Source organism: Macaca mulatta, chromosome 19 (assembly GCF_049350105.2).
Source record: "Macaca mulatta isolate MMU2019108-1 chromosome 19, T2T-MMU8v2.0, whole genome shotgun sequence".
Classification (NCBI taxonomy): Eukaryota; Metazoa; Chordata; class Mammalia; order Primates; family Cercopithecidae; genus Macaca; species Macaca mulatta.
Genome location: NC_133424.1, coordinates 22,629,824 through 22,642,568, shown reverse-complemented (window position 1 = coordinate 22,642,568; position 12,745 = coordinate 22,629,824). Strand labels below are relative to the sequence as shown.

Sequence of the window (12,745 nt, the reverse complement as noted above, 5' to 3'; positions counted from 1 at the left end):
TCAAGACTATAATAAAAACAGGATGAAATGTGCAGAAAAAATGAACAAAAAACACCCAATAATACAGAAATCACTACTCTCACACATTTCAGAGATGATGGAAAAAGAGAACTTAAAAGATAGTCTAACGTGAGTGTCTTAAAATTATGCAAACATCTGTGTGTCCACAAAAACAAAAATGAAAAAACTAAGCTTGCACACTCTCTTGTATGCCATGAACAGTACTTTGGCTATCACTGTAAACTTGAAGGAAGATTGCTGAAGGGAAAGAATTCTTAGATATTTTAAAAGCAAAAGAGAGAAGACGTCCCTGTGTGAGAGGAAATTTAAAAATAAAAATAAAAATTAGGCTTTCCAGAAACTATTTCTTTTGGAACACTGCTTCCCATATCACTTTAGGGACTTGCTTTCTTCTTGACTTTGGACCTGTCATCCACGTTGTCTGTTGTATTCACTCTCACCTACCTGGGGGTTCTTCCGCCATCTCATGTCTCTTCATATTCCAGGGCTCTTTTCCTTGCTCCAGAAAAATGATCAGGTCTGGCTTAGGGACAGCAATACCTGTTTTATTAAAAATAAGTAACATGCCTCTTGCTCATATTCTCCAATTAACAACTTAATAATGTGCTCAGTAAAGAGGATTTAACACAATATTCTAATACATTTATCCCAAAATACTAAATTACAACAGAAATTTCTAAATATTTAGAAAATACTCTAATTTTGTGGGTTCTTACTTTTATCACCTGGCACTACTGAATTAAAAATTGGTGGTGGTAATTAGATTTTAAAGTGTGAGCAATAATATTTTATGCCAGTAAAATTTTGAAATTACCATTAATCTAAAGTGAAGGACAGAGAGGAGCTCAAGAATGTGGTAAGTTCAGGTCAAGATGAAACATCTTGAAATTTTTTCTCTATGGAAAACTCCCTGTGATTTTCTTGAAAACAGAAATCTGAAGCATAAATTACCAAAAAGAAATTATACAAAAGAGCAATACTGTTGGGAGCCGAAAGCCTGAGGGCTGTGACCAACTCAGCATTCCACTGGACTTGAATGAATCAAACGGCAAATTGTTTGTCATGAATGCAGAATGTGGGCAAACTTGCTTCTGCTCATGCCGCCAGAAGGTACACTGAGGACAGTCACTCCCTGGTGCCATGCTCCTTGAGGTTAACTACTGGAACATCTGGAGAGTACTGTTCAAAGAATACAGTCACTAAGTCAAGCAGCTGACCACAACCTCCCCCTTCTCCCTATCTCCTTTACTCAATAAATATGAAGAGCTATAGAAGTTCACGGCCCTTGTTCACTAGAAGCAAGGAGTCCCCTGGTGCCGTCTTTGTCTTTATTCCTGCATTCAACCTCCTTTGTTCAGGCCAGTAAAGTCAGCAGCAAAATGAAACCTATCGCGTATACTAGGAATTGCGTATTAAAGTTATTCTCACCCAGGAAGACCAGGTTTCTGTAGTTCTCTAACATCACATTCCTATATAAATTCTGCTGTGCAGTGTCCAGGCATTGCCACTCCTCCACAGAGAATTCTATGGCCACATCCCGAAATGTCAATGATCCCTGGAAAACACACACAAACACACTTATTTACCAAGTGGTCATGGGCATAATTTTTAATTTGACTCAACGTAAAATGGAGAGAGTAAACAGAGCTGGTTCTGACTTCTAAGAGTGACTGACATAATTCAATAAAATAGTTTTCCACTAGAAATATTCTCTAATGTATTCTCTAACTCTGAGAAAACAAAGTGTTATAAGATCCATAACACCAGTGTATATAGTGTATTTTTCTGGACAATAAAGTATAAAATTGAGGGCATAAACACTAACATGTACAATTTTGAGTGCTACATTTACATCATACAGAATTAATCGTGTGCCGGGCATGGTAGCTCATGCCTGTAATCCCAGCACTTTGGGAGGCAGAGGCGGGCAGATCACCTGAGGTCGGGAGTTTGAGACCAGTCTGACCAACATGGAGAAACCCCGTCCCTACTGAAAACACAAAATTAGCTGGGCATGGTGCTTTGTGCTTGTAATTCTAGCTACTTGGGAGGCTGAGGCAGGAAAATCGTTTGAATCCAGGAGGCGGAGGTTGCGGTGAGCTGAGATCGCACCATTGCCCTCCAGCCTGGACAACAAGAGTGAAACTCTATCTCAAAAAAAAAAAAAAAAAAAAAGAATTAATTGTGTGTATTTTTCAGATGGACATACTTTTGTATATTATTCAGATGGAATAGACATGTTGAGTTAGAAGCTATCACTCAAATTTTTATGTGTACAATAAGCTGGAGATCCTGTTATTGCAGATTTTTTTTTTTTTTTTTTTTCAGAAGATCAGGGATAAAGTCTGAGTTGCTGAATTTTTAACAAGCTCATCAGTATGCCAATGTTTTTGGCCCAAAAAGACTATTTTGTCAAATATCCAGTAATTGAATGACCCTGTGTTTTTCTGGTTTGTAAATAAAGATGAGAGCCTTCATTTTCCAAAAACAGACAAATGCAAAGGAAACCTAAGAAAGAAGGGCAGCTGCCAGATTAAATGTGGTGGTTTGTTCACATCAGCTGCATAAAGATACTTAACAATGAAGAGAAAAATAATTAATTCTATAGTAAAACATGTATCAGAGAGCTTATCAACTAAGTGATTTATTAACATCAACTACACTAGAACAAACTTTTATAATGTCCTGATGCACCCAGAAGGACACAGCATTACTGCTGAGATACTGCCCCCTGAAAGGTAAATTATAGTCTGAATTTAACCATAGGGAAACATTAGTTTTATGGAAAGTTCAAGATACAGGTATCTCCCATGTTCTGTAATTTTTAATAGTGATTTTAAATAGTCTTTCTTTAGTACTGTAAAGAGCAGTTATCTCCTATCAAATTTTTTATAATTTTCTGGGTAATAAATACCATACTGCTTCAATGGGTATTTTCTTAATCCTGTACTGCATAGACATAATAAAGAACACAGATGAAACCTCAACATTACATGTTCTCTGTCTTCACTAAAAACCCCAGGTTTTCCCCAACAGGAATTTGGAGTATCTACACCTTCCCATGTTCAACAGCCACAAAGGGACATTTTTAATATTGCAGATTATAAATTCATAGTGAGATTTCTGCATGGCATATAAGAAGCCATAATGTAGAGAAGGCTCTGGTATATAGAAAAATATATTTTTCAGAGACTTTGATTATTGTAAGAATTTTTTAAAGTAGTTAAGACAAACTCATTAGGGAGGAAAAACACAAGTAGAGAAGTACAGGTTTGCAAGTACCAAACTTGTTTCCTGGAGGAAGCAGAGTGGACACAGATCTTGATCTGAGACATATTTAGCTGAAAAAAAAAAAAAAAGGCCATTTTTTCCTCTTTCTCCTCCTTCTCTAGGATTATTTCTCAGATAAAATTCTCTGGGCAAATTATACCTGCATCTTGAGAACATGCCTTTAAAAGTGTCAGCACCACAGGTCTACCTGCTGTCACCACATCCACAGGCAGAAGAACCAAGACAGAGAAACTCCACCCATTTCTGTCCTTTATAGGAGAAGAGATTGAGAAACAATGAGTAGCTCCACAGAGATAAAAATGCACTTTTATTTTGTCCTCAGGAGCCATCCCCTGACACAGGCACCAGCAATTTCCACTACAGTATTGGAAATATGGGCCACGCTGTCCTGTCCCTACCAAATCCAAACAGAACGGGTTCTTGAACCACCCTTTAATGCAAAGATGGAACTTAACTCTCATGAATGTATTTTGAATTCCTCATACTTGATTCTGACCTCACCTTAGAGTCACATGAACCACTTAATTAAAATAACATGGTGGCTTCCACCAGAACAATAAACAGAATCCACGGACAGGGCACAAGTAAAGAGAGTTCTGCAAAATGGCCAGGTGACACTCATTAGAAGCCTGGGCTGATAACCCAGCACTCTTGTCACAACACAAATACTTCTGGTACAAATGAAGACAATCATTCTTCATTCTAAAGTATTATACTCTTTGCTGACTCTAAAGTTTACAGAGAAAACAGAAGGTAGCAATTTCTGAGTAAGTCTGCATTTGGAAAACAACATGTGCACATGTACTAATGCAATGTTTATTAAGCAGGTACTATGTGCTCAATAGGATGTTACAGAGCACTGTGATAGCACATTATGTGGTTTAATCCTAATAACACCCTGTGAGTCGATACTACGTGTTCAATAATTCCAAGGCTTTAAAGGATCCAGCATTTTTATTTCTATTTCTGTTGATCTGTCATTGATTTTTTCAAAAAATGCAAAGAATAAAAGGTAAATATAGACAGATGAAAGAGATACAGATGGAAAGAGTTTAATGCAATTTAGATAAATTTTTATTGTGTTTATACTTACTTTCTTGGGACTTGTGAATCAACTACTAGATCTGCAGGAACAGAAAACAAGTTGCTAAATAATGTTTCTGCAAGCACTGGGTTTAATAAAAAATTTGAAAAGTAAGATCCTATAATACATACTTTATATTTCCCATTTATCTGTTGGGTTGCAGAAAATGTTGAGCAGCAGCTCTAAAAAGGCAACAGGATTCATGACCCAAAACTCTGATCTCTTCTAATCAGTTCTGTGAGGCAAGACGCCAGGGTAGAGCCAAACATAAATAAGGACTCTAAAAAGGGTGAATATGCACAGGGCTGGGGCAGAGTGTACAGCCGATGTACAATTAAGTTCTCTGTGCCACTGGGGGGTATTGTCAGTTCATTTTTTTAAAGCTTACTTAAGTAAACCTAAGTCTGAGTTTGTATAATTTTAATCTTTTTTGCCACTGCCCTGCAAATTTTATATTATATGCTAATAAGCAATTTTTAAAAATCCCTTAAGGTTATCTAGAATAATTTTTTTAGAAGAAAAGTAAGTATTCTGGCCAGGTGCGGTGGCTCACGCCTAGAATCCCAGCACTTTGGGAGGCTGAGGTGGGTGGATCACAAGGTCAGGAAATCGAGACCATCCTGACTAACACGGTGAAACCTGTCTCTACTAAAAATACAAAAAAAAAAAAAAAAAAAAAAATTAGCTGGGCGTGGTGGCAGGCGCCTGTGGTCCCGGCGACTCAGAAACCTGAGGCAGGAGAATAGCATGAACCCGGGAGGAGGAGCTTGCCGTGAGCCGAGATCGCGCCACTGGACTCCAGCCTGGGCGACAGAGCGAGACTCTGTCTCAAATAAAAAAAAAGAAAAGTATTCTTAGCAGGCTAAAATAAATACAAATAATAATGATGACTCTTCTAAGTTCAGGTGTAGACATCAGAAGCCACAGTATAAAGAAAGTGGCCCAAATAAAGCCCCAATTTTTTGCACACGTCTATTTGCTGTACCCACCATCTGATGTATATTTCAACCATATTTCCAGTTGCTAGTCTAGGCTAAAACTGCCAGGATAGTAGGAACTATGACTGCTTCATCTATTTTTCTTTTCTTTTTCTGTTTTTTGAGATGAAGTCTCACTTTGTTGCCCAGGCTGGAGTGCAAAGATGGGATCTCGGCTTACTGCAGCCTCCACTTCCCAGGTTCAAGAGATTCTCCTGCCTCAGCCTTGCAAGTAGCCAAGCCTACAGGCATGAGCCACCACACCCAGCTACTTTTGGTATTTTTAGTAGAGATAGGATTTCACCATGTTGGCCAGGCTGGTCTCAAACTCCTGATCTCAGATGATCCACCCATCTTGGCTTCCCAAAGTGCTGGGGTTACAGGTATGAGCCACTGCACCTGGCCTGCTTCATCTATTTTTTTTAATGACTATATGAAATGAAAGCAATTAGTTTATCTATTTGAGCCTCCAGACCTCCTGATTTTTTACCCAAGTACCAAGGAACTGGAAAAACTCTCATCTGGGTACCAATCAAAGATACTTCTTGTGTAAGGGGCAAAACAAACACAGGATGACTCATTTCTCTCACACTGGGACAGAAGCAGAATTAATCACTCTTGTCAGCCTGACACAATTCTGTTCTGGACATTCTCAAATGTCTCAAAGATTCACAGGTGATTGTGAGAGGGTTCCCAGTGACCTGGGGCTGATGGTCCACTGATAAGCCAGGCAGAGAAGACTCAGGATGATTCTAAATAAAAAATGGAACTGCCTTGGTTGAACTCCACAACCTGGGTCATCCATCCTGATTTGCTAGCTGTCCTGATTTGCTAGCTGTTGGGTAAGTAGAAGGACAAGAATACTTTACTCCAGTATCACATTTTACAGGTAGGTATAGTTGTGGTCGTGGCTCTGGATACTTTGTGGCCTTAAGATGCTTGTTTACACTTACAGATTCTGCCATCAGATTCTATTTACCCCTGGAGCCTCTCACATAACTATGGCAAGTTAATGAAAAAGATGTGAAAAGGTCAAAAAGCCACACTCTCAAAAGAGGAATTCAAAATGTCTATGTTGATATCTCACAATGCAGAAAATGCCTCCTGTTGGTTTTCTATAAATTCTAAATCCAAAGTCCGGCCCTGCCTTGTAAATCCCAGGCAGAGGTCAGCCAGACCTTATTTGCAAATTCTAGGTGAAATCAACCTCACTCTGCATTTTTGGGTGTTACAGCAAGTAAAGTGAAATCAAAGGAGAGATTCCCTCATAGAGGCTGCTCTAGAACATTCTAAATAATAGTTAACCTTTAAAAAGCTGACACGACATGAACAAAAGCAGACAGTTTATTTGGGTCAAGCTTAAGGATTTTAACTTGAGACAAAATATTCAAGTTGCCTGGAACCTACACTTTGATTAGCAGCACTTACAAGTGGATTTGTAAAGGCAAAAAAAAAAAAAAAAAAAAAAAAGGAACTGTGAGTGCTCACTGATGCAAAATTGGTTGTGAGAAATTCTTATTTCTGTAAAGAAATAACTTTAATAATTGATTGGATATACATCAAGGTTAAGGATATGGAATGTAGTGTCCACTGTGGAATTAGTTTAATTTATAGCTACTTGTGGCAACAGTGAACAGTTTCAAGAGATATATAGCTGAAAACAAAGGGAGAGAAACATGACTGTGCTCTCATTTTAATGTCTCTCTGAGTTTGATACCTAAAAGGACTTGCATTCCTCAGATAAAAACTTGTTTTTTCCGTCTCAATTCTCAAGACCTAGATTTAGAATTTGGAGCTGCAAATTCAGGCCCTCCATGGGTAAAGTAGCAGCAATATTCAAGGTAAATGTTACCTGAACATTTGTGGGCATTTTAGCATGAGGAAGGAGGGAGAAATGGAGATTCTCATGTCTACAGGTCTACTCAATGCACATATTTTACTGATTGGGTTTCGGTGACAGATGGTCACTGAATCAGTTTCAAGTCTGAAGACACAAGTCATCAGAAGAGGTAAAATGGTTAATATCTGACCTACGAAGTTTGTAGACATCTGGTCTAGCCTCTCTAAAAGTGACTGTAGAGGATGATAGATACCAAGTAGGCAGAGACACAATTCCACCTGCATATTTAGGGGACAGCATGCACTTCACTGCACAATTGTGAATTGACTGGAAGCCAAAAAGGCCCATCTAGAGTAAAGCTTAGTTGGTACCTTATGTGTTTACATTATGTCTGGTAATTCTAGACTGGGTTTGGAAAATATAATTAAAAGCAAAATTTTCTTTAGCCCCAAAGGAACTCCACAATAACAGAACAGAAAGAAAACTGTTTTATGATACAATTACATGTGAATGTGACATGCATTACAGTCAATTTGCTCAAGAGATTGCAAAGACAGAAAGACAATCACCATAATTCATCTACAAGTAGAATTTACAGCACCATGTCACACATAGTTCATCCTAAATTCACCTGGTAGTTGGGAAGGCCATCCATGTATGCTAAATGGTTATAATCAATGAAAAAATAAACTTTTCACATCTTCATGACTGGAGGTAGTTGTGCAACTTGAACCCCAGTGTCTGGTGAAGGTAGGCTTTGACTCTTCTACAAAAATTGTTGATTCGGGTGCTATCTTTTTGGCTATTTAAATTTTAAAGTAATAGCTCTCTACTTCCCGAGCATTGGGCTTGAGCACTCCTGTTTCCCTCTCCTGGTGGCTAGTGTATTCTCTTGACCCCTACCATCTGCCACTGAGGCACGGCCCACAGCACAGGGCTCACAGTTGGAAACTCACATCTTAGTTGAATCCCAATTGCCACAGCAGCACTCTGGTGCCACATCAGAGAGTGAAGCCTGAGCAGCAGGAGGAGAGTCTGCAGACCTCCTGGGTAGAATTGCACCTTCACAATAATAGAAAAAGGAGCAGTGTTTCAGCCTGAGTTTTTATTTATAATGGTGACATGAAAAAATACTGCTGGGTTTTAGCATGACTCCAGATAGAGATAGCTCTCAGAGTTCTCACTGTGACAGCCCACATCTTTCACAGATACCATTGGATACTAATAGGGTTTCTGAAACAGACACGCAATGCGTTCGAGAGAAAAACAGCTCTTGTTCTGAGAAAAATTATATTGAGAGAAAAAAGTTAAAATGTCTTAAGAAAAAACTGAGATTGGATATAAAATTGATCAAGTCAGCCAGAAAATACCTCCCTAAGAAGAATTTCTCTCCAAACACCCGAAGTGCATAGCTACTCTCAGCAAGAGAAACATGAGCATTATTGAATAAAGGGGGCATATTCTCAGCAGAATTTTTTTTTTTTTTTTTTTTTGAGATGGAGTTTCATTCTTGTTGCCCAGGTTGGAGTGCAATGGTGTGATCTTGGCTCACCTCAAACTTTGCCTCCTGGGTTCAAGTGATTCTCCTGTCTGAGCCTCACAAATAGCTGGGACTACAGGCATGTGCCACCACACCCAGCTAATTTTGTATTTTTGGTAGAGACAAGTTTTCACTATGTTGTCCAGGCTGGTCTCAAACTCCTGACCTCAGGTGATTCACCCACCTTGGCCTCCCAAAGTCCTGGGATTAGAGGCATGAGCCACCATGCCCAGTTCTCAGCAGAATTTTAAAAGATTTATCTTCCATCTCTGCTGCTCTCTTATTTCCTAACCATTGAATGTGAGATCTATATTGGAATATATCTGACAGCTTCCACCAGCACTATTTTATAAAACATTGAAATCTGTGTTAATATAGTAAAATATATTAGAGCTTGCAACATAGCTAACTGGAGAGCTATTATGGTTTTTGGGTAGCCATATCACCTGTGTTTATTTGTTCCGTAATAGCAGCATACTAATTCGGTAAAATATGACACTAAAATTATGCTTACCTATAATTATTACTATTGGATAAATTAATAAGCATGTCAGACTAATATCTACTGTAACAATTTAATGGTAAATTTCTTTGGATATCAGATATACATATATGACTAATTTTATGTACTTGTCAGAAGGTATGTAAGATTTTAAAAAATTATCTGAACTATAATTCAGTTAAAACACTGTATTTCAAAAGTATGAATAACAATATTAAAATAACTAAGGAATTCAAAGTAAACATTGTGGCCTTATATTCATACTATCGTAGAAAATACTGTTTAATTTACATGAATGCAAGTTGTCTACAAACACTACACATAACTGCACTAACTGTACTGAAGTAACCCAAGTACAACAGACTCCACTGTTCAGTTTATACACTGAACTCTTCTGGCTTTTGCAGTGTAAGTATGTCAGCCTGCAAATAATCATCTTGGATAATCAGGTTTCTGCCAAAGAACTTACTCAGTATCTTTTAGTCTATATTATTCTGTATTGCTAAATTTATTCTGATCTTCGTGCTCAACTTTTTAATGCTCTTCAAATGAAGTTTACTCTGAACAAATCTGTGTCTAGTTTAAAGACTAAAGATAAAAAAAAAATAATCTTTTGCCAAGACAAAAAGAAAGCAATGAATCTCAGGTCCCAAATAAAGACAATTCTGAGTCAAAAAGAATGACAAAAGGTTTGTTTCATTGTTAATATGATTTACATATATTTCAAAAAGCAGAAGAAATATATACACATAATCTAAACCTTTTTTAAAAAATCAGCAAGTTATCCTCCCTTATTTTCACATATGAGAATAAAGCCTCTTGTTGCAAATTTATATTTTCTCTTAAAACAGCCAGGTCTCTGGACAAGTTCTTGAACTCTTGGACATCTGAATTTTGCACACTGTGTGCACTTGAAAGGACGTTTATGGGGGGGAAAGCAGAAGAGAGAAAGGTGTTATAAAAAAATCCATGGGTCCACATGAATAAAGCAAGTTCTTAGAGACCTATGAAGAGACTTAGAATCTGACACAGTAATAATCAGAGACTACATCTCACAGGCACTAACGGACAGATCACTGAAGAAAAAAATTAACAACAATATTAGGACCTGAACTCAACACTTGACCAAATAGTCCTAATAGACATCTACAGAACTCTTCATCTAAAAATACCATAATACACATTCTTCTCATTACCACGTGCCACATACTCTAAAATTGACCACACAATCAGAAATAAAACCATTCTCAGCAAATTCAAAAATCCCAAAATGATGCAAACCACACACACAGACTATAGCTTAAGAAAAATATAATTCAATACCAATAAAACAACTGGAAACCATACAATTAAATAAAAATTAAATGGCCTACACTTGAATAACCTTTTGGTAAAAAATGAAATTAAAGCAGAAACCAAGAAGTCTTTTGAAACAAATAAGACAAAAATACAACATACCAGAATCCCTGCAATACAGCTAAGGCAGTATTACAAGAAAAATTTATAGCATTAAATCCTCACACCAAAAAGTTAGATCTCAGTTTAACAACCTGACAACATAAAAAAAAGACTGAGAGCAACAAAAGCAAATCAGCCGCTAAGCTAGCAAAAGACAAGAAATAACCAAAATCAGATCTGAACTGAAGGAGATTTAGACATGAAAAACTACAAAATATCAAGAAATCCAGGCATTCAATCTATTTTTTTAAAAAAAAGGTAAATAAACTACTAGCTAGATTAATGAAGATACAAATAAACACAATTAGAAATGAGAAAAAGATACATTACCACTGACCCCACAAAAATATACTGAAGTCTATGAATATACTATGCACATAAGCAAATATAAAATAAAATATATATATATATATACTGAAGTCTGTATGAACATACTATGCACATAAAAAAAACAAAACAAAACTCTAGAAGAAATGAAAAAATTCTGGAACAAATACATCCTCCCAAGACTGAATACACACAAAAACATCAAAGCCCTAAATAGATAGATAAGCTCAAAAAACTGAAAGAGTAATAAATAACCTACCGATCAAATGAAGCTCAGGACCAGACATATTCACAGCTGAATTCTACCAGATGTACAAATAGAAGCTGATATTATTTCTACTAAAACAATTTCAAAAGATTAAATTATTTCTACTAAAACAAAATCAAAAAATTAAAAAGAAGAAACTCCTCTCCAACTCATTGTGTAAGAACAGCATCATTCTGATACCAAAACCTAACAGAAAAAACAAAAACAAAAAAAAAAGGCAACTTCAGGCCAATATCCTTGATGAACATTGATGCCAAAATCTTCAACAAACGGCTGGGCCTGGTGGCTCACACCTGTAATCCCAGCACTTTGGGAGGCCAAGATGGGCTGATTATCTGAGGTCAATAGTTCAAGACCAGCCTGGCCAACACGATTAAACCCCATCACTTCTAAAAACACAAAAAAATTAGCCGGGTATGGTACCACACGACTGTAAGCCCAGCTACTCAAGAGGCTGAGACAGGGGAATCACTTGAACCTGGGAGGCAGAAGTTGCAGTGAGCCAAGATCACACCACTGCACTCCAGCCTGGGTGACACAGCAAGACTCCATCTCAAAAAATGAAAAAAAAAAAGAAATCGTCAACAAACTACTGGCAAACCAAATCCAGCAGCTTATCAAAAAGCTAACCCGCTGTGATAAACTACGGTTTATTTTGGGGATTCAAGGTTTGTTCAACATACACAAATCAATAAATGTGATTCATCACATAAACAGAATTAAAGAGAGAAACCACAAGACTATCTCAATAGATGCACAAAAGGCTTTCAATAAAATTTAACATTTTTCACGTTAAAAACCCTCAACAAACTAGGCATTGAAGGTACATACGTCAAAATAGTAAGTTATCTATGACAAACTCACAGCCAACATACTGAATGGACAAAACCTGGAAGCATTCCTTCTGGATAACTGGCACAAGACAAGGACGTCTTCTCTCAACACTCCTATTCAACATAAAATTGGAAGTCTTAGCCACAGCAATCAGGCAAAAGATAAAAATAAAAGGCATCCAAACAAAAAGAGAGAAAGTCAAACTATCCCTATTTGCAAACAACATGATTCTACATCTGGAAACCCATATACTCTAAGCAGAAAAGCTCTTTAAACTCACAACTTGAGGAAAGTCTCAGGATACAAAAGAAATGTACAAAAATTAGTAGCAACCCTATATATCAAAAACATCTAGGCCAAATCTGAATGGAAAACACAACCCCATTCACAACTGCCACAGAAAAGAATAACATATCTAGAAATACAGATAACCAGAAAGGGAAAAGATCTCTATGACAAGAATTACAAAACAATGCTTAAAGAAGCCAGAGATGATACAAACAAATGGAAAACCACTTTATGCTCATGAATAAAAAAGATCACTATCATAAAACGGTCATACTGCTGAAATACATTTACAGATGTAATGCTAATTTAATCAAA

General features: G+C 37.1%; 1 protein-coding gene across 2 annotated transcripts in view; it reads right to left on the bottom strand.

Moving 5' to 3' along the window:
• Positions 1-12,745, bottom strand: part of LOC106996579 (uncharacterized) — a 47,236-nt gene that overhangs the window by 26,953 nt on the left and 7,538 nt on the right. The window contains exons 2-3 of one of the 2 annotated variants that reach the window (XM_077978649.1): positions 1,450-1,576; positions 466-561 (exon numbers count right to left, since the gene is read on the bottom strand). In XM_077978649.1, the coding sequence (XP_077834775.1) occupies positions 466-561; positions 1,450-1,576 (223 nt within the window). Of the gene's footprint in view, positions 1-465; positions 562-1,449; positions 1,577-12,745 lie in introns of those variants that run through there. The other variant, XM_077978648.1, reaches the window with a different exon arrangement.